The following is a 25,200-nucleotide window of genomic DNA, read 5'->3' as shown; positions in this document are numbered from 1 at the left end:
CAGCTTGTTAATATTACAGAGCCAAACTAATCCAACACGCATACAGACTGTTTTGTCATCAGTGCATGGCATGGATTAAAGTGGAGCTGTCAGCCATACTATCTCAGAAAAAAAACCACATATATAAGTACTGCTAGGTTTCAGATAGGTTGTACTAATAGGCCAATCATAATGCTTCTCTGCTGTAGAGGGTATTGTGATTGGAGAACTGTACCCTATGAGGTATGCTGCTGGGTCCCCTAAACTAGATTGGTGGCATCCCCCAATGTGTATAGACTGGTTGTTGCCAAACAGACATACTGGAAAAGCAGGGCTGTGGAGTCGGTACAAAGATCATCCAACTCCGACTCCTCAGTTTATGAAACCACTGACTCCAACTCCAGGTACCCAAAATGACTCTGACTCCTTAGTCTAATACTTACCGGGATGTGGATTTCGTACAAAAATCGCTGTATAGTGAATCAAACCCCTGTGTGTGCTGTGAAATACATGCAAAATCACAAACCCATTGTGCTTTTTTTTTTTTGTACACATTTTCATGCTCATTCTCTACAGTGACAGGTACCAGGCGGAATTGCACGCCAAAATTGTTCTTGAAGTCTTCTTCAAAAGCGTGCTGTTTACATTCCCTATAAGGCCTGGGACCCACTAGCAGCACTTTTCTAAGCTCTCGTGATTTGTAAAGCTCTTGCTAATGTAATGCTATTGGGGGTTTTAGAAAATCACATCCCTCAAGTGGGATCACACGGATAGCATTACATTAGCAATAACTTTTCAAATCGCAAGCACATTTTCAAATCCTGCTGAGGTAAAATGTGAATAGTCTATTTTCAAACTGCGTGAATCTGCATACAAAATGTGCATAATCCTGCATCAACTTCAAATTATTTGCATATCATTGGCCATCATTACACTGGAGGCCAATTCAGTGGAAAAATGTACATATACAAAGGTTTTGTCCATGTATTTAGTGTGCACAAAGCCTAAGGTCAGAGATGTGCAGCAGAAATCATTTGATGCATGCACTTTCAAAAGTAAAATATTTTTGTGTGTTTTTTAGGCCTGCTGTCGTGGCTTCATAGAAAAAGCCATGGCAACGGGGCAGCTCAGAGATGTTTTGGAAACTGCCTTAATTCATCAGCCAGACAAAGTCACAACTGAATTGCTGGACAAGATGTTAGACATTCCTTTCAAAGATCGTTATCGTAGGCTGGATATGCACAGTCTTCTTCCAAAAGGAGCACAGGTACATTTTAAAGTTGTGTTTTTTTTGTTTTTTTGTTTTTTTTATTATCAAGCTCGACCACACCTTTAATAACTAACATATTTCTATGTAAGTTCTGCTACTGTGTTTCCCCCGAAAATAAGTCTTCTATCAATTTTACCCCCAAAAGATGTGCTAGGGCTTATTTTTGGGGAGGGCTTATAATTCTGAGGCGTGACACCAGGGCTGGTTCTAGACTTTTTTGCTGCCTGAGGCAAGCTTATGAGGACGCGCCCCCCCCCCCCATCTTCCCCTTCCCGATTTGGAATGATCGCACAGCACCCAACAATTTACTCTGCTTAATTTAATGTTCCTGGTCAGCAAGGGAGCATATGCAACAACTTGAGACATGACATGCTGCAGCTCAAAACAATAACACATTAGCTGGCTGTGATAAACAACTGCTCGCCCTCAACCAGTCGGCCATCCTCCATTCCTCCCCAGTCAGCACAGCAGTGCCACTTCCTCTCTTCTACTGTGCAAGTCAAATGAAACACTGCTGCTCTCCTGCCTCCCCTCTCCTCACTCACTGTCAGACTCTTTACACTGCACAGCCAGCTGCTTTCCCCCAATGATGACCTCTTCACCTCGCTAACTCTTCTCTCACTTCTCCACCTATTCTGACAGCATGCTGTAAGTAAAAACACACGATTGGTTCGCACTATGGCCAGGGGCCCCGGACCTCTCTCACTGGCCGGGGCCACAAGGCCAACATGCGATACCTTGAGGGGAGTGCAGGTGGGCCTGGACCTCTCACACCCAGGCTCTGGACCTCTCACATCCAGAAAACCCACCAACACTGCCTCCATACTGAATGCTAAATTCAACACACACAAGCAATAGAACACAGCAGTACATGCATCCAGCTACATTTAAAGTGGTCAGCACTTGCTCATCAGCCAATCAGGATGCACTATCATACACCCTTTACCTGCCATACCACATCTAGCAGCCATTAGCATTCAGGTCGGAGGCTTCAGTTGGACGCCATCGCAAGATTGCGTCGCTAGCAGGACCGCCCCGTGCAGGCATCCCTCCCACAGGGGTCCCTCCCTAACCGCTCACCTGTCCGCCATGTCCTAGAGCTGAAAGAAAACGTTTAAAAACACACGATTGGTTCGCACTATGGCCAGGGGCCCCGGACCTCTCTCTTGCGATGGCGTCCAACTGAAGCCTCCCATCTGAATGCTAATGGCTGCTAGATGTGGTATGGCAGGTAAAGGGTGTATGATAGTGCATCCTGATTGGCTGATGAGCAAGTGCTGACCACTTTAAATGTAGCTGGATGCATGTACTGCTGTGTTCTATTGCTTGTGTGTGTTGAATTTAGCATGCTGTAAGTGTAAACACACAGTACAAACATGCTGTTCCTGCATTCTCTCTGCACCTGATGCAAGTGTTTTAGGAAAGACAAGTCTAAGGATGCACACCCCTACTTAAAAATGTTTATAGTATACAATTATTGGGTTCAGTGTCAATATAGCTATAGTAACAGTATATATACAAGGACATGCACACCATGTGAATACATTTGCATTGAAAGCATATATTTTGCGAAGGACCAAACAATCGGTCAGTGAACAAGTAACAAATATACAAATTTACATAAACATCAGCAGTAGTAACAATAATCAGATTCACTTGTGATAGTACAAGATAAATATAATGAATCCTGCATAACGGCAACTATAGCAGATACTGGTACAACCATAAGATTATATTGCTACCTTGGGCCGCACGGTGGCGTAGTGGTTACTGCTCTTGCCTTGCAACGCTGGATCCCCGGTTCGAATCCCAGCCAGGTCAACACCTGCATGGAGTTTGTATGTTCTCTCCGTGTCTACGCGGTTTTCCTCCGGGTTCTCCGGTTTCCTTTCACATCCCAAAAACGTACAGATAAGTTAATTGGCTTCCCCCTAAATTGGCCCTAGACTACAATACATACACTACACAATACATACAGTACATAGACATAAGACTATGGTAGGGATTAGATTGTGAACCCCTCAGAGGGGCCCGGTTCACACTTGCGGTGGCCCTCCGGAATCGCCGTGCCGGAGCCGCACCGCCTGCAGAACGGACGGAACGGACGCACGGCATAGCAATTAAAGCCTATGCGTCCGTTCACATGGGTCCGTTCTGCAGAACCGGAGCCGGACCGGATCCGGGCCGGATCCGGACTCCGGCCTCCGTTCCAACATGCGCTATTTTTTCATCCGGCCCCTCCGGCAGCCGTATCCGGGGCGGAGCCGGACTGCACCATCCGGCTAATACAAACAAATGGGAACCGGAGGCCGCACAACACACTGGCTGAGAAATCCGGATGTTCTACCCCACTTCCTATGCGGATTTTTGCGGCGATATTGGCTGGGGACACATGGGCAAGCATTTTGGAGTGGAGCAGCACGAGCTGGAGATGTTGGCAGGATGTTGGCAGCATGTCGGAGGTGGAGGTGAGTGCTAAACAGCAGAGGGCCTGATTCCACAGGTCCCCCTTCTGCTGACCTCCCAGACCCCAACATTTTTTTTTTTTTTTACGTTAACTTTGCCAAACGGATCCGGATCGCATCCTGATTACCACCTGATGCAACCTGACCGGATCCGGATCAGAACCGTACGGTTCCGATCCGGATCCGGTCCGGATCCGGTCAGGTCATCCGGTCCGTTTGGCAAACAACCGCTAATGTGAACCGGGCCTAAGTGACAAGACAATATATACTCTGTACAGCGCTTTGGAAGATGTTGGTGCTATATAAATACTAAATAATAGAAATAATTTGACAATACACAAATGCAAAATGAAAATATACACATAGTTTGGATAGACAATGCATGAAATGCAACATCAGAGCGAGATATAGGAGAACATTAACCGCCCATATTACCTAGATGTTGTCATTTAGAACTCAAAAAGTCCTTTATCAAACTCAAAATGTCCTTTATCAATGGGATACAGCATAAAAGTAAATCAGCAACAGAAGCAAAGTGGCGGCTGCCACTTTTCTTCTGTTGCTGATTAACTTTTATGCTATATCCCATTGATAAAGGACTTTTTGAGTTCACACATGGGGCTTGATTTAGTAAACCGTGCTAAGTGTTAGCACGCCTGTGAAAAGCCCTATATCACGCCTAAAGTTAGTTTAGGCATGATAAATTCACATCACCCAATGCGACCTTATAGACGCATCGGGTGCACCATTTTGGTCGCACCGCGATGCGACGCTTCGTGCGCACTGTGCTGTGTGCACGCAAAGTTTTTGCACCCGGGACTTGAATTCAGTAAACTGTGCTAACCTAGTTAGCAGATATTCCACCGAGACACTGCGCTCCCAGCTTCAGAATGCCTTCATTACAGGATTATAGCTCGGGAAGGGAGACATAAAGAAACATAGCATAATACTGCTTCGATAGCTTGATCCTTCCCACAACACCCAGTGCTGCAAGCAAACAAACTTGTGTATAGACACCACACGGGTATCACAGGTCCTCACCATATAGTGTGGCTGCCAGGTCACAGACAGCTAGATAAGCCTTATAGTGCCACCAAATAGACAGGTACTTTCTCCTCCGCAATAAGTGACACTCCTGGATATCCCAACACCAACACACATGGACTCTCACCTATTCCAAATGCTATCCAAATTATAAGACAGCATAAACGCTTTTCATACTCTCATATCACATCAAGAACGTCTTCTCTGCAGATGGATCTTTAATACATCCTTTACTCTGATTGCCTGATGAACTAAAGAGCCTCATATAGTGTAAAAACGTACTTTAATTTAAAAGTTTTAAAACCAGTGCACTCACATGTTCCGGATAAATACAAGCATAAAACAATGTCCTCCACGCCAGCTCTGCACGCCTGTAGCTCCGCCCTACGCGTTTCGTGCATGCGCACTCATCAGGGGCTTGAGGCGTGTGTCCAGGCCGGCGCCTTAAATCTCATGTATCCCACTATCTCATCCAATGGGCTATCCTGCCCATATCCAACATGGCCGCTAGACAGCTTCCGCCCTTCCATATTACGCTACTTCCGCCTATCAGCGTTGCCAAATTACCCACAACCCTTCTATCCACGTCAGACTGGGCAAGGCTAGAATCCATCTATTACAGCCCAACCTCCGCAATCCTTACGGAAAGCATACCGTCATTAAGACGTATGAGGTCCCGCCCAGCTCCATCATATCGTGGATGCTCCGTAACTCCTAAGCCAATCACTTACTCATGCCAAACGTCTGCTACGGAGATTGGCTCAAATTCAGCAGTGATTGGACTTAATGCACGTCCAATGCTACCCACATCTCTCTACTCACACTCTCCTCAAACCCTTGATGACACAAATAAAACAGTCTCCACATACGTTAGCATACATATATCCACTTAATGAAATCATTACAATTCCAGCATATTCAGTACATAATGACTCCCAAATCCAAGTTCTTAATAGAATAGCCACATGCCCACTCTCCCAATCAATCTAAACAACGATTCATCCCAAACGTTGGGCAAGCCAGCCACACAATAGTCATGGCTGGCTGTCCATCCCCCTGTCCCTCACCCCCTGCCTGGCATCATCCATCCCACTACCAACCCACAAAGCATATCCCCACCCCACCCCCCTCCCCCCAAAACACCAACCCGTGGGACACATGCATGTCCCAAACTTAAAAGGGGGGCATGCATGTATCCCACTCTCAGTCATCAGAAATGAAACAATTGAGGTCAAACTCAACATTCAGACCTCTTGGATGTAGAGTTTTCATCTCGTATATCCAGCGCGACTCCATCCTGGACAGCTCCCTCATTTTATTACAGCCCCGCCACTTGGCTCGCAGCCTATCAATACCACAGAATTTCATTAACCTGGGGTCGCATCCATGTTTCTCAGCAAAGTGTTTGGACAGATTGTGCCCATTATTCCCTTTCTTAATATTCCTTACATGTTCACCGATTCGTTCCTTCAGCCTCCTAGTGGTCCTGCCAATGTACTGGTGCCCACAGGGACACCAGCACATGTATACAATGTGACTTGTGTTACAGGTAATGCAATCTCTGATTACATAATTCTTGTTATTGACATTCCCCATAAACCCATTTCCCCTATTTGGTCGAGCTTCCCTACATCCAACACAATCTCGACAAGGAAAAAAACCTTTATTCCCCCCCAAATCTCCCCTGCTGATTTTGGGGCCATCTACGAAGCTTGGGACCAGAATCTGCTGTAGATTTTTGGCCCTTCTATATAAGAAACGTGGTTGTGCAGGTATCACCTTCCCCAAAACCTTATCAGCCCTCAAAACCCCCCAATGTTTCTTAAAAACCTTTTCTACCTCCGCATGTCTACAGTTGTAGTCCAAGGTCACCGCATAATCATATCTATCCTCTCTTCTTCGTCCACCTCCACCTGACATCACCATTAGTCCTCTGTCCTGCCTTTCTGTGGCCTCACGTATTTGTATAAGTGTCTCTCTATCATAACCCTTCTCTACAAACCTATCGATCAACATGTCTGTTTGCTCTCTAAAGTCAGTGATCTCAGTGCAATTACGTCGGATCCTATACATCTGCCCTTTGGGAATATTTGTTAGCCACTTCTTGTGGTGGCAGCTAGAATACGGAATATATCCGTTTCTATCCGTCTTTTTGAAGTGTGTCCTCATCTGTAACCTGTCCCCCTTTTTATATAAATCCAAATCTAGGAAGCAAATTCTGTTTCTATCATGTTCCACAGTAAGTCTAATCCCTTTTTGATTATGATTAAGCCATTCAAAATATTCATTCAAATTTTCTTCATTACCCCTCCATATAACGCACAAGTCGTCTATATAACGAAACCAGTGTCTTACTGGGTTACTCCTGTAATCATCCAGGACACTCCTCTCCCACTCATCCATAAAAATGTTCGCCAGGCTTGGGGCGAATTTCGCCCCCATAGCACATCCCGTGATCTGCCGAAAAAACTCCCCGGCGTACCAAAAATAATTGTGACGTAACACAAAATCCAGTAGCTTTAGTATAAACAGAATTTGCTCCCCTTTTATATTCCCCTCATTCCCTAGGGCCTTTTCAACTGCCCTCATCCCTTGATCATGTGGTATTATAGTGTATAGTGAGGCCACATCTGCCGTCACCAAAATGTCATCCTCCTGCACACGTATTTTTTCTACCTCCTGGATCATTTGCTTGGTGTCTTTTATCAGATAAGGTAATTGGCTCACAACAGGCTGTAAAAATTTGTCGATATATAAGGCTTATCTAGCTGTCTGTGACCTGGCAGCCACACTATATGGTGAGGACCTGTGATACCCGTGTGGTGTCTATACACAAGTTTGTTTGCTTGCAGCACTGGGTGTTGTGGGAAGGATCAAGCTATCGAAGCAGTATTATGCTATGTTTCTTTATGTCTCCCTTCCCGAGCTATAATCCTGTAATGAAGGCATTCTGAAGCTGGGAGCGCAGTGTCTCGGTGGAATATCTGGACTACATCTCATGCTTGGTGACTGACGCTGCGATCCAGAGGACTCATTTTGTTAAAGAGGAGCTGTTAGGTATAAGGTCTCAGAGAAAATAAACACATATATCAGTAGCTAAAGATTGGCTGTACTTACATTACATATGCATTTCACTGTCCACGTTTGGATTTCACAGAATTTGTATATAGTATATGCAGAGAATGATGCTCCTGACAGCCCATGGCAGGTTCCATGTTTGTGAAGCCAAATGTGTCGTCATGTCCTGCCTGCTTCTGATCACAGAACAGCTCCTACAGAATAACACAGTGTGCAGTGAATATTAATGAGCCATGTGGCTAGGAACAATAGCGGACTCCTGCAGAGTAATCTTCCCGGAGATTTATCTGTGCTGTGAGTTTAGAAGCTGCTGAAACTTGATCCCGTCTTCTCCTTAGCAGCCGAGGGGAGGGCCCCAGAATGCTTTGCAGTATGGAATGCGGCTTGCGTCCTCCTTAGGAGCTTAGCTTTGGTGATAAGCACACATTAAATGTAAGAGAGATTTTTATCTTTAGTAATGTCTTTTGGCTTCTGTCTAAACTGTTTAACACAGGAGAATAGAGGTTTAAATTAGCTTCTGCAGCCTGACAGTTACTCTTTAAGTAAAAGGACTCTTTTTGGGACTATTGAGTGAGCGCACTGATACATTGTTGGATTCTGTAACCTAGTTAGCACACTAGCTATCACGTCCAAAGTCTTTATGCGTGCTAACTGGGTCAGCACCGTTTGCTGAATCAAGCCCATGGTGTGCATGTCCTTGAGTACCGTATATACTCGCAAGCAAGCCGAATTTTTCACCCCCCAAAAGTGGCCCAAAAGTTGGGGGGTCGGCTTGCTTGCGAGTCATGTGCCAGTATGGGTAGGTGGGTGGGTAGGTAGTGCCCCTCCCCGCTCCCACCGCGGCCGCCGCTGCTATTACCTTAGGCGGCACCGCTTCCTCTAACCCCGTCCTGCTCCGGTAACTAATTTACAGCAGCGCGCCCCTCGGTGGCTGCTGTGATGACGGAGGAAACCATAGAGAGCGGTTCCCATAGTAACGGCGATACACATTGCCGCTACAGGAAGCTGCTCTCTATGGTTTCCTCCGCCATCACAGCAGCCACCGAGGGGTGCGCTGCTGTGAGTTAGTTACCGGAGCAGGACAGGGATAGAGGAAGCGGCGCCGCCTAAGGTAATAGCAGCGGCGGCCGCGAGGGGAGCGGGGAGGGGCACTACCTACCCACCCACCTACCCATACTGGGACTATACTAGCCATACTGGGCACAATGCTAGCTATACTGGGGCACTATGCTAGCTATACTGGGCACTATGCTAGCTATACTGGGCACTATGCTAGCCATGCTGGGGCACTATGCTAGCCATGCTGGGGCACTATGCTAGCCATGCTGGGGCACTATGCTAGCCATGCTGGGGCACTATGCTAGCCATGCTGGGGCACTATGCTAGCCATGCTGGGGCACTATGCTAGCCATGCTGGGGCACTATGCTAGCCATGCTGGGGCACTATGCTAGCCATGCTGGGGCACTATGCTAGCCATGCTGGGGCACTATACTAGCCATGCTGGGGCACTATACTAGCCATACTGGGGCACTATACTAGCCATACTGGGGCACTATACTAGCCATACTGGGCACTATACTAGCCATACTGGGCACTATACTAGCCATACTGGGCACTATACTAGCCATACTGGGCACTATACTAGCCATACTGGGCACTATACTAGCCATACTGGGCACTATACTAGCCATACTGGGACACTATACTAGCCATACTGGGACACTATACTAGCCATACTGGGACACTATACTAGCCATACTGGGACACTATACTAGCCATACTGGGACACTATACTAGCTATACTGGGGGACTACCTACCCATATTGGGCACTTTACTAGCTATACTGGGCACTATACTAGCTATACTGGGTCGCTACCTACCCATACTGGGACACTATACTAGCTATACTGGGACACTATGCTAGCTATACTGGGACACTATGCTAGCTATACTGGGACACTATGCTAGCTATACTGGGACACTATACTAGCTATACTGGGACACTATACTAGCTATACTGGGACACTATACTAGCTATACTGGGCACTTTACTAGCTATACTGGGCACTTTACTAGCTATACTGGGGGACTACCTACCCATACTGGGGCACTATGCTAGCTATACTAGGGCGCTATGCTAGCCATACTGGGGTGCTATGCTAGCCATACTGGGGCGCTATGCTAGCCATACTGGGGCGCTATGCTAGCCATACTGGGGCGCTATGCTAGCCATACTGGGGCGCTATGCTAGCCATACTGGGGCGCTATGCTAGCCATACTGGGGCGCTATGCTAGCCATACTGGGGCGCTATGCTAGCCATACTGGGGCGCTATGCTAGCCATGCTGGGGCGCTATGCTAGCCATGCTGGGGCGCTATGCTAGCCATGCTGGGGCGCTATGCTAGCCATGCTGGGCCGCTATGCTAGCCATGCTGGGCCGCTATGCTAGCCATGCTGGGCCGCTATGCTAGCCATGCTGGGCCGCTATACTAGCCATGCTGGGCCGCTATACTAGCCATACTGGGACGCTATACTAGCTATACTGGGACGCTATACTAGCTATACTGGGCACTTTACTAGCTATACTGGGGGACTACCTACCCATATTGGGCACTATACTAGCGATACTGAGTCGCTACCTACCCATACTGGGACACTATACTAGCTATACTGGGCACTTTACTAGCTATACTTGGGGACTACCTACCCATACTGGGCACTATACTAGCTATACTGGGACACACTGGGGGGGGATCACGCGGCCAGCATTTCCTACCCCCGGCTTATATGGGGGTCAATCATTTTTTCCTGTTTTTTTCAGGTAAAAGTTGGGAGGTCGACTTACATGCGGGTCGGCTTGCTTGCGAGTATATACGGTATATACTGATGCAAGTGTTTCACCTTGCTTCATGAGAGAACCAGCCCTGGGTGACGCTATGTGCTCCCTGTAGTAAAATTTTGTGTCCCGGTGCCCAGCCGCAGCCCTCAGCCAGTTCCCTTCCTCCCTGATGTCCTTCCCTGTAGTCAGGTCTCCCGGTCCCCAGTATAGGCAATCCCTCCCTCTGCAGGCAAACTTATGGCATGCAGAGCATTTCCTCCTTTGTTCCCTGAAATGTCCCCCCTTTGCTCCTTCCCTCCCCCTGCAGACTGGCAAGCAGAGCATTACCGATACAGCAAAAGAAACTCACTGGCTTCCAACTTGCCAGTGTTAACATCTCTCCTCAGCAGCGCCCGGCTTCCTTTCCTTGACAATGGCAGCTCTTGTCATGTGATGCGCCAGGACGTGCACGCGCCACATGACAAGAGCAGCCATTGTCAAGGAGAGACCAGTGAGCTGCCCTCCTTGCAATAAGCTAGGTCTTATTTTGGGGGAGGGCTTACATTTCAAGCATGTTTGAAATATAAGCTAGGTCCTATTTTCAGGGAAAGACGGTAGCAGTCATCTATTAAATGTTTAATGTTAACATGTCATACACTCTTCCAGGAGCCATATCTGCGGTCCGTTATTACTGCTCTGAATATCCTGGAGAAGTATGGCAAGAACCTTCTCTCGTCACACAGGCCTAAGTTCTGGAGAAGTGTTAAGTTTAACAACCCTGTTTTCAAGACCACAGTGGATGCTATTGAGGTACCATATCTTCTAATAAATTACAATCAGTGTGTTTTTTCAGTGGACATTTATTTAGAAGTATTACCATCATATTTATTTTAGAGTACACCTATTTTAGTCGAAACTTTGCCGATAAAATGCATCCCAAACTAAGCATCAGTGCTGCTCATCCGGATATCCAGGTAAACCGGATATCCGAACTTTTGGGGGCTATCTGACCGGATTCAGATTCCGGATACCTGGGCCCAAATCCGGATAGCTATCTGCGGATATTGCGGGTATCTGGATCCGAAATACTGTAACGAAGGAGATGACGTCCTGGATCCAATCAGAGGGCTCCCAGCAGAATCCCTAGCAACCAATCACAGAGGGGAACCTTGGCCAGCCCCACCTGACCTCATTGAGCCAATCAGAGGCCTCGCAGCCTAAGCCCTGGCACCCAATCACAGAAAGGAACACTGGCCAGCCCCCCTGTACAATAAGGAGGGCTGCCATGATGAGACAGATCGTCCTAGCTTGCTGAATGCTCACTGTGAGACATGCTCCAGTGCTGATGGCCTACAAAGGGCTGTACGCAGTGATAAACCTAAGCTGTTCAGTGATTAACCCCTTCACTACTATCACTACAATATTGTTAAATCGTTAATTAGCTTGATTGATGTCATAGTGTGGCAATTAGTGTGTGCTGCAGTGCTGCTAGCCTAGTAAGGGCTGTACCCAGTGATAAACCGAAAGCTGTTAAGTGATTAACCCCTTCACTATCACTTCACTATTGTTAAATCATTAATCAGCTTGATGTCATTTGTGTGACAGTCAGTGTGTGCTGCATGCAGCTGCTATGTGTCTGTGTGTGTGCTGTGCAGTGTGCACAGGCCAGCTGCTGCCTGCTGGCCAGCGATTAGCCTTAGGTATAGGTTAGTTTAGGGATTAGGGGATAGGATTACTGTGTTATTGTGTAGTTAGTACTGTAGTACAGCAGTCAGTGCTAGTAGTTGTTAGAGTAGTAGTACCGTGTTAGCTTTCTACAGAACTGCTGTACTGTGAGCAGTGCCAGTGTTGACAGTTAGTGTGCACTAGTGTCTTCTCCTCTGCTGTCTGACTGTCATTCGGCACTTGCCACGTGTCACGTGTTTAACATGGACACTAATTTTTACTTGGTAAAACTGCATCAGACCTCTGCACAACTGCTCTTCATATCTTACTGCTGATACTGGGAAAACTTTCACAACTACTTTCTTAAACTTGAAAGTGGTAAAATTGGCCAATCAAAATTGGATGTGTGTGCACTATAAAGCTTGTTCACAATACCACTTCTGCAAGATTATGCATGTTACCACCTCTATGTATTATGAGGGTTTTTCCTACACAATCGAATATATTTATTGACCTTCATACTAAATGGAGGTGGTAAAATTGGTCAGTGATTGGCCAGTGATTGATAGTTGAAAGTGTGTACCAGGCTTTATTCACTGCTGAAACTGTATTTAGAAAACCACAGATTGCAGTATACAATGTGGTCATGTGAACTGGCTCAAAGTAAACAGTAGGGATGGTCAATGAGATGCAAATCATTCCGAGCTGAAAAATTAGTATGCAAATAAAAAAAAAAATATATCCTGTCAAATTCCCCTTTGATTGGACTGGTCTATTTTCAAGTTGCATACATTTGCATAATCCCACATCAATTTAACCATTGTTGGACCACGTCACACTGATAGGCATGGCAGCCCAGGACCGCCTAATGCCGATCGGCGTAAAGTCCTGGGGCTGGCTTTTGCAGGAGATTGCACGCATCTCCTGCTTGGTAGGCGGAGCTCCGCTCTACCTTCAGTCTCCCAGCGGCGATCGCCATTAGGAGACTGTTAGACGGCGACCGCCGTCTATTTAGTACGCAGAGCACTGCGATATTAGGCAGCGCTGTACAGGGGACAGCCGTGTCACTCGGCTGTCCTCTTCAGAGGGACAAAAGCGATCCGCTGTGACAGGCTGAAGCCTATCACAGCCGATCGCACTGATTGGCTGGTGGAGGGAGGGGAAAAGGGGGGGGGGGGGGAGGTAAAAAATATTACAAAAATAAATAAATATTTGTAAAAACATACGTTGGGGGAGCAAAAGGAGGGGGGGGATTCACTTGTGTGCTGAGTTGTGCGGCCCTGCATTGAGCTCTTAAAGCTGCAGTGGCCATTTTTGTGAAAAATAGCCTGGTCTTTAGGGGGGGTAAAGCCTGTGGTCCTGAAGAGGTTAAGACGCTTTGCATCTCAGTGACAATTCCTAGTAAACAATCATTTCTAACTGCATCGTATACTCTTAGGCGGGGAGCACACTTGCATTGATGATTTCACTGGCGCTTCCGGGAGTTTGTGGTGCTCTTCGTTTGCGATTTTTTCCTACTTACTTTTTTCCTCATTGAGTCACAATTTTTCAGATTACAGACTCAACTTATCTGTCATAATTGTCAATATTTTGTCCCCAAATTTTTGGATACAGGGGCAGTCCCAGGTCATATGCTCAAATGTGCCCAGGCTTTGCCCACACCTCCATCAAATATCACTTACACCTCTCGAAAACTTAGAGATTTAAACAGGAGTATAATATCTGATGAAACCAGCGCAGATGAATCAGCTTATCTCGAGAGTTTGAGATATCTCACCATCCCGCAGCTTTTGAATTTTTAGTCGTGAAATGCCCCAACCATTGGTTACTAAGGGCATCCATCACAAATAATGTGATTTAGGAGAGGGCTGCCCAAACTGTGTCTTTAGGAACAAAAAAAATGGCTTTAGCACATTAATTGGACAGAAAACCTTAACAATATTACTTTACCTTTAAAGGTAAAATTATTTTAATTTATTTCATTTGTTGTGTTTTTAATTTAATAAACCACCTTTCTGTTCTGTCAGTCCTTGTATTTGCATATCTGTTCTTGTGTCATGAATTGTTGGTAACTCCTGATTTTTCCTTCTGCCTGTCTAGGGTGGTCGCCATGTGCTGTCACTATATGGATACACACATTCTCTTCCAGATGGACTTAGCTTTCCAGAATCTATGCAAGAGCCTGACAGTGCAAACGTTGCAGCTGTAACTGCTGATGTCATTATCCTTTATCGGGAGCTCAACCTTCTAGTCTCTGTGAGTATTGTGTATTAGTTAGGTGGGTACTTGTGTATTAGCCTGCCTACCTCATAATCCGCATGAATGCCTATTAATCAGAAGATCTAGTATTAGCCATCAAATAATTGAGATTAGTGTTAGGCATATGAGAGGTGAAGTTGATGTTAGGTATAGGAGAGATGAGGTTAGTATTAGGAATTGGAGAGATGAGGTTAGTATTAGGAATTGGAGAGATGATGTTAGTTTTAGGCATTGGAGAGAGGAGGTTAGTAGGTCAGTTAGTTAGGCAGAGGAGATAGGAGGACAGTGTTTGGCACAGGAGAGGGTAGTGTTAGGCATTGGAGAGATGAGGTAAGTATTAGGCATTGGAGAGATAAGGTTAGTATTAGGAATTGGAGGGATGAGGTTAGTAAGGCATTGGAGAGAGGAGGTTGGTATTAGGAATTGGAGAGATGAGGTAAGTGTTAGGCAGTGGAGATAGGAAGACAGTGTTTGGCACAGGAGAAGGTAGTGTTAGGCATAGGAGAGATGCGGTTAGTGTTAGGCATAGGAGAGATGAGGTTAGTGTTAGGCGTTGGAGAGATGAGGTTAGTGTTAGGCGTTGGAGAGATGAGGTTAGTGTTAGGCGTTGGAGAGATGAGGTTAGGCGTTGGAGAGATGAGGTTAGTGTTAGGCGTTGGAGAGATGAGGTTAGTGTTTGGCGTTGGAGAGATGAGGTTAGTGTTAGGCATTGGAGAGATGAGGTTAGTATTAGGCATTAGAGAGATGTTAGTATTAGGCATTGGAGAGATGAGGTTAGGGTTAGGCAGAGGAGATAGGAGGTTAGTGTTTGGCTCAGGAGAGGGTAGTGTTAGGCGTTGGAGAGATGAGGTTAGTGTTAGGCGTTGGAGAGATGAGGTTAGTGTTAGGCGTTGGAGAGATGAGGTTAGTGTTAGGCGTTGGAGAGATGAGGGTAGTGTTAGGCGTTGGAGAGATGAGGTTAGTGTTAGGCGTTGGAGAGATGAGGTTAGTGTTAGGCGTTGGAGAGATGAGGTTAGTGTTAGGCGTTGGAGAGATGAGGTTAGTGTTAGGCGTTGGAGAGATGAGGTTAGTGTTAGGCGTTGGAGAGATGAGGTTAGTGTTAGGCGTTGGAGAGATGAGGTTAGTGTTAGGCGTTGGAGAGATGAGGTTAGTGTTAGGCGTTGGAGAGATGAGGTTAGTGTTAGGCGTTGGAGAGATGAGGTTATTGTTAGGCGTTGGAGAGATGAGGTTAGTGTTAGGCGTTGGAGAGATGAGGTTAGTGTTAGGCGTTGGAGAGATGAGGTTAGTGTTAGGCATTGGAGAGATGAGGTTAGTGTTAGGCGTTGGAGAGATGAGGTTAGTGTTAAGCGTTGGAGAGATGAGGTTAGTGTTAGGCATTGGAGAGAGGAGGTTAGTATTAGGAATTGGAGAGAGGAGGTAAGTATTAGGAATTGGAGAGATGAGGTAAGTGTATGGCACAGGAGAGTGTAGTGTTTGTCATAGGAGTGGAGAGGGGAGCGTAGTGTTGGGCATAGGAGAAAGGAGGTTAGTGTAAGTATTTGGAAAGGAAAGGTTAATGTCAGGCATCGGAGAGGTTAATGTTGGGCATCAGAGTGGAGAGGTTAGTGTTAGGCAGAGGAGAAGGGGGGGTTAGTGTTGGACAGGTGGCAACATGTTTAGTACTGGTAGGTTATCGCAGCAGAATGTTTGTTTGCTGAAAGATCTAATGCCAGTAAAAAAGGTCTCTGGTATCCCAGAATGCTCAGGAAGGGGGTGTAAAATTCTGCATAATAAAAAGCCTAGGCTAAGCCTCAGTGGGACGGTGGGCTACACACCAATATAGCTAACGGAAGTGTTTCTGATGTTGAAATATATTTGCTGGACTGGAAATCCAGTGATGTCCCCTTAATTGTCATGTACCAGCTCAATGCAGAGGCCATAGAGCAGTCAGGTGGGTTAAAATCTGGACTGCATACAAATTACTACCTGTTCTTAGCAGTCTTTCTGGAAGCTCTGTACTCACTCAGGAAATGTCACTCAGCCTGTTATTCCATATATGGGTTGTGGGGAGAACGCACAGGAGGAGCCATGTTTTAGTGTCATATAAAACTGTACCACTAACGATGTTCTACGACAGCTATACTCACGGCTGGATTTCTGGAAAGGCCCTATAGGCCTGGGCCTTGAGCAGCTGCTGCCCAAGGGGGCTGCTGGACACGGAAAAGATATTGCTGCATATGGAAAAAGAAGCTGCTAATAGAGAGGGGAAGCTGCAATGAGAATGAACACACGGTAGGGGGCAGCTTTTTGTACCTATTTGCTAGACATGGAAGAGGGGGCTGCTACACGTGGAAAAGTCGCAAGAAGAAGAAGTTGGCCCAGGGGTGGAAATAGCATAAATTTGGCCACGTCTATACTCCTGCTATATTTTCAAATAAGGTGATTACAAACTATCATGTTGGGTGACTAAAATATAATGAATGTATACGGTTTTAACGTGGACATTAGCGATACAATTTGCCAAATGATAGTTCTTTTCTGATCATTCGTATCATCGATCTGAAACAATCGTTCAGGACCACTAACTGACGAATATCTCCTAATCAAACCCATCAGATTGGCGCGATTGATCCAAAAAAACTATTTCATTAATCCGATCGGATTTGTTAGATTTTTGTCCATTAGTGGACCGAACGGATCATTTTCAATCGATAAACCAATGATTGGAAAGAATGATCGCTTTGCCGAATTGTATCGTTCATGAAGAACAGCAGGTTTGGAAGCCTACAGTTTATTACTGGAATTATTACAGTGCTTTGCATAACTTTACTGGCACATTTACCATTTAAATTCAAGATACAGTAAGGATTTTTGTTGCCAATAGTTGATTTTCTTTACCAGAATGTACTAAATATTAGATTAAAAACTGTACATCATAACTGCATGATAAACAATGTTGCAAATAGTGCTATTACGCAAAGAAAAACTGTGTCACCGTGGTGCATATTAAATGAAAAATGATTCTGTTGACATAAAATCACTAAAATGCTGATGTACCTTTGCAATGAATTTCCCTTGCAGAATTCACACCCACATCAAGAAGAAGCTGTACGAGACCTGGGAGCAAAACTGCCACAGGTGAGATATAAGGCAGGAATAAAGCTAAAATTGTGGTAAATAATGGGAAACTCAAGTACAAGTAAAAGTACAAGTAAACAAAATTGTTTCCACTTTCATCATCCCTTACTTGTCAGTGCAATGTGTTTACATAGTTTTGATATTTTCTGTTTTGTGATAGACTGCATGAGGTGAATTTTTGTAAAAATCCTTGGAAAAGTCATTTTCAGTGGCCAAAGTTGAAAAAAAAAATACTTTACCACTTAATAAAGTTATGCAGTTCACCTACCTTTTCCTCTTTACAACCCCAGTGGAAGCCACTATCATAGTAGATCTAATATCATAGGTCCCAATGACAGTCCATGCTGCATGTTCTGCCCTTTTGCGATATCCTGCTGTCACAATTGCCTGACATCACTTGACTGACAGCTTATGCCACCTGGAAAGCTGCATGGTCACTTAATGATTTCATTTTAAAGTTTGCATCAGACTGTCACAGCTACTGCTTAGAATGCACATTCTGCCTTGTTAAGCTGAAAAAGAAGCAGAAATAATGACCCTTTGAACTTTCCTGCCATAAAACCACATTGTCTGCCTTTTCCTTCACAAATAACACTCTTTTGGCTTTCATTTACTTTTCAGGGGACTTATTTCACAAGCTGTTCCACAACCTTTTTTTTGCATGGATTACCTTCTTTTACTCTTCCTGTACTGGAAAACAGAAAAGGACTTCAGACAATTAGAACTAGCACTATATGTACCTATGGTTATCTCATCATGGGGTTGATTCACTAAAGAATATTAATCTTAACATATGCAAATAGTGCGTGTTAAGATAACCGACATTTATGCAATTAACATAGCGACTTGCGCAAATTTTTGTAAGTCAATAAGTACGTTGCATGAATGTCTGTAATCTTAACGTGCACTTTCTGCACAAACTAAAATTAATGGTCTTTAGTGAATCAAACCATGTCACATGTCACTTCAGGAATGCTTTAAGAAATGATCTGCTATTAGGTGGCAAAACATTGCAAACCTTCCCTGAATCATCTTAGATCATACTGCAGAAAGGATTTAAAAGTTAGTCAAAGGTAGCCATTCTGTTAGTTAGACGCACGCATAAGAAATAAAAAAAAACTGAATTTATCACAAAATGTTACCTCCACAGATGTATTCACTTAAATTAGATGTCACATCTGCTTTTTCACTACATTTTCAGTAGTCCTTGGTATGTCCCATGTGAGGATTGCAGTGTTATTATTGAACAGCACTTCACTGCTCTACAGCCTTGGAAAACCGTAGCAAGTCAAGTTTATTGTGCCCTGTTTTGTAGGACAGTAGGCGTATGCCAATGGTACAGGAATTCAGGTTTATTGATCAGTTGAAGATGTGTCCTACCTAGAAGATCACACGATTTTTCCATCAATAGCTTAGGTTTTGTAAATAATTTTTACGTTAAGACATGGTAATTTAAAATGTTTTGTGTTTGTCCAATAATACTATCTGTCTCCAATTTAGATTTAAATGAGGTCTGGTAACTTATTAGGATATTTTCAGGCAGAAATGTATTATGCATAATCATTCTCTGTATTTTGAATACACAAAAGATTGCAGAAGGAATGTTTTAAAACACAGCTATCTTCTTTAAAATGCTTTGTATTGTTTTCTGCCCTTCTAGCAGTCCTTGGTTACAGATTCCATTCCCATCTCACAACCTCACAAGTCAGGTAAAAAAGATACTTATTTACAGTGAATTTATAGTTAAAAATATCTAGTTAAAGAATAATGCATTTCTGCAGACTTTTTTAGTTAGCGGTGGCTGGATCGTGTACTGGTTAAGTAAGGGCTCTGCCTCTGACACACGAGACCAGGGTTCAAATCTCTGCTTTTCCTGTTCAGTAAGCCTGCACCTATACAGTGAGGAGACCTTGGGCAAGACTCCCTCATTCAACTTCCTTTAAAGCGAGCCCTACTGGCTGAAGCTCTTGTGCTTTGAGTCCACCAGGTGGAAAGCGCAATATACATGTGTCTTGTCTTTAGTTTCATTCTACCCTTTCTCTTTAATTAAACTACCCACCAAGACCTCCATTACACTCAATGTTTGAGATCACGCTATTCCCACTCTGCATTGCACTTTAGCGTTTATTGCACTTTACTGGTTCTGCCCCTCCATAAGCCCCCTGCGCTGTGTCCCAGAACCTCCCATGCTGATCTAGCATCGCCCCCCCACCCCACCTAGACTGGAAGGGGATGATCACTGGCTGTAATAGCCACTCCTCTTTGGAATGACACAAGTGGCATGCCCCCACTCAGAAGTAACAGTAGAATGCTGGGCTGTAGCAATCATTTGGCAGCCTGGCTCCCAAGGCTGACAGAGACCTCAGTGTCACTACTTTGCTATTACATTGCAATTCTGCATCAGCATAACTGGGTTTTGTGGGTGGGGATATCATGCTGAGTGTTAGTGAGCATGTGAGGGTAGTAGGAATAGAAAATGAATACAGCTAGGCTGTAAGATACGTTTTTATTGGTGTCACTTATTGCCTGCCCCTATGGTTACCAGTAAAGCAGTGGAGATCCCAAAAGAATGAGTGACGCCGTACCCTCTAATGGAGGATGTAGACAGCATGAATAAACCGACATGTTAAAACCTCTAACTACTCTATTTAAAACTCACACAAGTGATTTGAGCTCTGTAATGCATTCATGTGTCAGATTACTTATGCTGCAAACAAAGCTATTGATTAGTTAATAATTTGTATTTCAAAAGGTGCCTCAGCTGGATGTAGCCTCTGTGGTATGAAGAATAATTGCATATTATGCTCTTCCTGTAATGAAACCCTCTGTGTGGCGTGTGATCAGAGAGTACACAGTCACCCCAACAGATCAAATCACCGGCGCTCACCGTGCACCATATCGACTACTCTCAGGTACTGTTTTCTTGCATGTTTGTCATTTTGCCTTTAGCTTAGTTATTTAAGATTGGCATATTATCATCTTGTTGGTTTTGTTTTTCCTTCAAGGCCCAAGGAGGAGGAGTTTATTTCCCACGTGTCTTCTCGTCCTCCCTGGTCATGCATGACTTGTCACACATTAAACAGAGGAGGCTCAGTATTATGCATGACATGTGAACGTCCCCGAGGGTGTAACAGCCAAATGTCTAGCATGGTATCAGACAGCTCCATACAGAAAGACATGTGGGAGTGTCAAGCATGCACCTTACAGAACCCCTCTTCTGCTGTACTCTGTGCAGTTTGTGACAGACCTCGATTAGCCCGAAAACCATCAAGAGAAATGCCTGAGCCCAGTACATCATCATTACCTTGGAAAACTGGCATAGAAACTAAAGATCACTACAAAACAATGCCAAGCCCTAGGAATACAAACTCACTGCTGTCGGAGAGCAAAACAGCAACACCGGTTGCACTTGGTGATAAATTGCATAGCATGGACCCAACTAACCTAAAGTCAGAGGTATACCCATCAGGAGATAGCCGTGCTTTACCAGTTAAGGACATCTTCAGCAGTGACTTTGACCTCTCTTTAAAAAACAGCTTGGCAGTTTGTGACGAATCTGCAAGAGAAAGCACTGAACATGAAGTAAAACTGAGAAGATTGGAGGTAACAGTGTTGTGTGTATCCCAATTATATGGTATGTTATTATGTTCAGTAGAATGTATTTAACTACTGTCACATTATCTCTAGAGTTGGCAGTGCCCCCACTGCACCTTCTGCAATACACATAGTGGACATGTCTGTGAGATGTGTGCCCGCACCAGTGAAGTGGTTATTCCTGCTGGAGGGAAGAGCACTTTGGACTCACAGAGTCAATCTCAAAACCAGGAGTTGATGAGACAGAAGCAGCTGAAGGAGAGTGGAGCTAAATTAGTGGCCTTGATTAAGGTAGGAGGTGTTAATCACTATGCTACACATCCTGAATTGCCTATTTATAACACTGACTGAGGATTAGTTAATCACTTACAGAACATTTAATACTCCCTATAAGTGTTAGTGGATGACTGGCTTTAGATATGTAAGGAAAGGGACCAAGACTGAACATTGTGACGTAAATTGCCTTTCACAACCTGAAATCTGAGTGGGATCAAGTGAGTGATCAGTAGATTGCAGGTTAAAGTGAACCAAACTCTTGCACAGTAAACGATGAAAAGTCTTTATTCCACATACACAGTAGTTGCTGAAGAAATCCACTGCTCTGTGATGTTTACCCAGATCAGTTTCTAATTAGTTCTGATCAGCAGTGGTGAATAGACTGCAGGAGCAAGCAGCTCTCTCTCCATACAGTAAACATCGAGCCTTAACCCATTCAGTGCTCCCTGCAAAGTGAAACCATGTTCTAAACTATTTTTTCAAGGATTTTCCATAGTGAAGAAATGTTTTTGTCCATAAAAGTTATCATGCTAATCTTTTTGAGCAGAGAGGAAGTTCTGAGTTTAGATTCACTTCAAGCAATTATTGGCTCATGTGGCTAGGTGTAGACAGAATTTGGACAGTAAGGGCTTGATTCACAAAAGAGTGCTAACTGTTAGCACAGCTGTTTTCGCGCGAATTTTCGAATTGCGCGCAATCGCGAATTTTCACACTAAACGATAACGTTTTCACGCGCAAACGATATCGATTTCGCTGTAAAATTCACGTTTGCGCGCGAAAACATCGTTTCGTGCGAAAATTCGCGATCACGCGCAATGCGAAAATTCGCGCGAAAACGGCCGTGCTAACAGTTACCACTCTTTTGTGAATCAAGCCCCATAATTATTGAATGGAGTGATGAATCAAATAGTCTGTGGTTCAACTCTGCACCATGTTACTTATATAAAATATCAGTTCTTTGCTGATCTAACCTTTGTATAAATCCTTCACATCACCCCAGAAAAAAGTCTGAAACTGAATATTTTACATTTAGGCTAGACTTGGTGTTTAATTTGCTTCTGTTCATTTCAATATTTTTTCCTGTGACCAACAGGAAGGGGAGGCAAATGGTGTTAGCCCTGAAGAGGTGTACAGCGCAGTTCGATATTCTGGGACTGAGGTGCCCTTACAGTGGCTGCAGACAGAACTCCCTTATGTCCTGGAACGAGTGATTGATGCAGCACAGAAAGTGGCGTCTGACCTGGGAGCTTTCACAGCAGAGGAAGCACGTAGTGCGTGGGTGGCAAGTGGTGGCGACCTGGAGGATGCTGTGCATTTATGTATTATTCAACGAAGGAATAAGGTATTATGAAGAAGATTGTTTTTGATTTTCGTTTTTCATTATAAAATAAGCCTGCCTCAGAATGCTCTATTTCTCCTTCTCCACAATGCTAGCTCTTACTACAATTCCTGAGCATACCATTCAGACTCCTGCATCAGACCACTGCGCATCCACAGACCCCCAACCATTGTACATAAATGTCTATACGTATTCCTTTTCCCCTCCACAACACTTGGCACTATATTGGTTTTAATTGTAAAGTCCCTGAAACTTGGTCTGCCTCAAAACCTGATTTTTGCACACAATGTTTTTCTGGCTCTGTGTAACAACTTATTTTCATCTGTGCATAGGCCTAAAGTCAAGTGAAATACTTTAAAGGACAACTGAAGTGAGAAGAATATAAAGGCTGCCATATTTATTTCCTTTTAAACAATACAAGTTGCCTGGGATTCCTGCTGATATCTTTGGATGCAGTAGTGTCTGCATCCCACATCTGAAACATGCATGCAGCTAATCTTGTCAGATCTGACAATGTCAGAAACACCCGATCTACTGCATGCTTTTTCGGGGTCACGACGCTGAATTCACAGCTTGGTGCCCTGGGGAGGGGGGGGGTGCAGACAGTGGGTACATAGGGGGACACAGAGGCATGTAATGCCGCAGGGAACATGCCTCTTTCCCATCTGCTCCCCATGCGCAGCCTCGGTTACACTTTAAAAAGGAAATCAATATGGCAGCCTCCGTATCCCTTTTACTTCAGTTGTCCTTTAAAGAGAGTCTGAAGCGAGAATAGATCTCGCTTCAGACCTCATAGCTAGCAGGGGCATGTGTGCCCCTGCTAAAACGTCGCTATCCCGCGGCTTAACGGGGGTCCCTGTCCCCCCAAATCCCCTCCGTAATGCGGGGGAGCGCTTCCGCATTGGGGCAGGGCTAACCGCCGCAGCCCTGACCCACGCGCGTCTGTCAGCGCGTATCTCCGCCTCTCCCCCGCCCCTCTCAGTCTTCCTTCACTGAGAAGGGCGGGGGAGAGGCGGCGATGCGCGTCTGATAGACGCGCTGTGAGGCAGGGCTGCAGCCGTTAGCCCTGCCTCTAGGAAGGGCTAATCTGCGACCAAGAAGACGACCAAGGTTTGCGGGGGGTGGGTTGGGGGGGTCAGGGACCGTCGTTCAGCCGCGGGATAGCGGCGTTTTAGCAGGGGCACACATGCCCCTGCTATATATGAGAGCTGAAGCGAGATTTAGTCTTGCTTCAGTGTCTCTTTAAGGGCTTTTTTCCACTGCACCCAATTTTTTTATTGCAATCCCATTTTGCCAATTGCAATGACCGTTGAGATCACTTTGCTTTGAGTATATATGCTGTTCATGACCCTGCTATACTAGTCAGTAGAAATTTGTACTCAAACTAAAGACAAGTAACCATGTACACTAGCAACTGAAGTCAGATTCATACATAAAGGATGTTGAACTGTACCTGGCCAGTGAATCTGCACTGGGCTTTGCGGTAGCAGAGACTGAAGGCCACAATTTTCTCAGACATTCCTGTCTGTATCCCAGCCTACTGCAGTTTGTAGATGCAGACAAAGGCGCCAGAAGAATAAAATGTTCTAAAAATGGTAAAAACGAGAGGAGCCAGTGGTGGACTTACCTCCTCCAAGCAAACACACACGAGTGTTGTGTATATTCAAAACCACAAAGATTGTTTTCGCAGACAGAGGTTACTGAGCTTTGTACCAGACCTGTTTGAGTTTTATGCTCCTTTTCTATTGCCTGATGAAGTGGGAGATGCCTGCGAAACGCGCTGCATTTGCACTTTCTGGAATAAATAAATCTTTGTTGTTTTGAATATACACAATACACGTGTGTGCGCTTGGAGGAGGTAAGTCCACCACTGCCTCCTCTCGTTTTTAACATTTTTAGAACATTTTATTCTTCTGGCGCCATTGTCTGCATATACTGTACAGTTCCTGAGTCCACCCTTGGTGGAGGGGTGTTGCCCTTACTTTCTATCTACAGAGAGCAACTTCTTAATCCTGAGTGGGGACAGGTCTAATCTCCCCACTTGTTGATATAGTGGTTACCTGGAAAGTAACCCACGTTTGTGAGTATAAATATGTACTTACCTGTCCTATCCATTTACCAGCACATACTACACTATATTGGGCTCTCCGTGTCTCCTATTTGTGTTCTTACTGCAGTTTGATCAGTGTGATGATTTAGAGGCAATACGTTTTTAAAATGGGATTTTAGCTGCAGTACCTTTTTTTTTTTTTTTTTTTTTTTTTTTTTTTTTTTTTTTGGCTGGAAAAATATGG

At 44.8% G+C, this 25,200-nt stretch overlaps 1 protein-coding gene across 3 annotated transcripts in view; it reads left to right on the top strand.

Moving 5' to 3' along the window:
• RNF31 (ring finger protein 31) overlaps positions 1–25,200 on the top strand; it is a 55,720-nt gene that overhangs the window by 2,381 nt on the left and 28,139 nt on the right. For 2 of the 3 annotated variants that reach the window (XM_068238137.1, XM_068238147.1), the window contains exons 2-10: positions 1,061–1,246; positions 11,323–11,466; positions 14,422–14,577; positions 17,641–17,697; positions 19,358–19,406; positions 20,450–20,609; positions 20,703–21,300; positions 21,385–21,582; positions 22,661–22,909. In XM_068238137.1, coding sequence (XP_068094238.1) covers positions 1,091–1,246; positions 11,323–11,466; positions 14,422–14,577; positions 17,641–17,697; positions 19,358–19,406; positions 20,450–20,609; positions 20,703–21,300; positions 21,385–21,582; positions 22,661–22,909 — 1,767 coding nt within the window. In that variant the 5' untranslated portion in view covers positions 1,061–1,090. The remainder of the gene's footprint in view (positions 1–1,060; positions 1,247–11,322; positions 11,467–14,421; positions 14,578–17,640; positions 17,698–19,357; positions 19,407–20,449; positions 20,610–20,702; positions 21,301–21,384; positions 21,583–22,660; positions 22,910–25,200) is intronic. The other variant, XM_068238157.1, reaches the window with a different exon arrangement.

Source organism: Hyperolius riggenbachi, chromosome 1, assembly GCF_040937935.1.
Source record: "Hyperolius riggenbachi isolate aHypRig1 chromosome 1, aHypRig1.pri, whole genome shotgun sequence".
Lineage (NCBI taxonomy): Eukaryota > Metazoa > Chordata > Amphibia > Anura > Hyperoliidae > Hyperolius > Hyperolius riggenbachi.
Note: the sequence above shows the minus strand (reverse complement) of the source record. Positions and strands in the feature narration are given on the sequence as shown.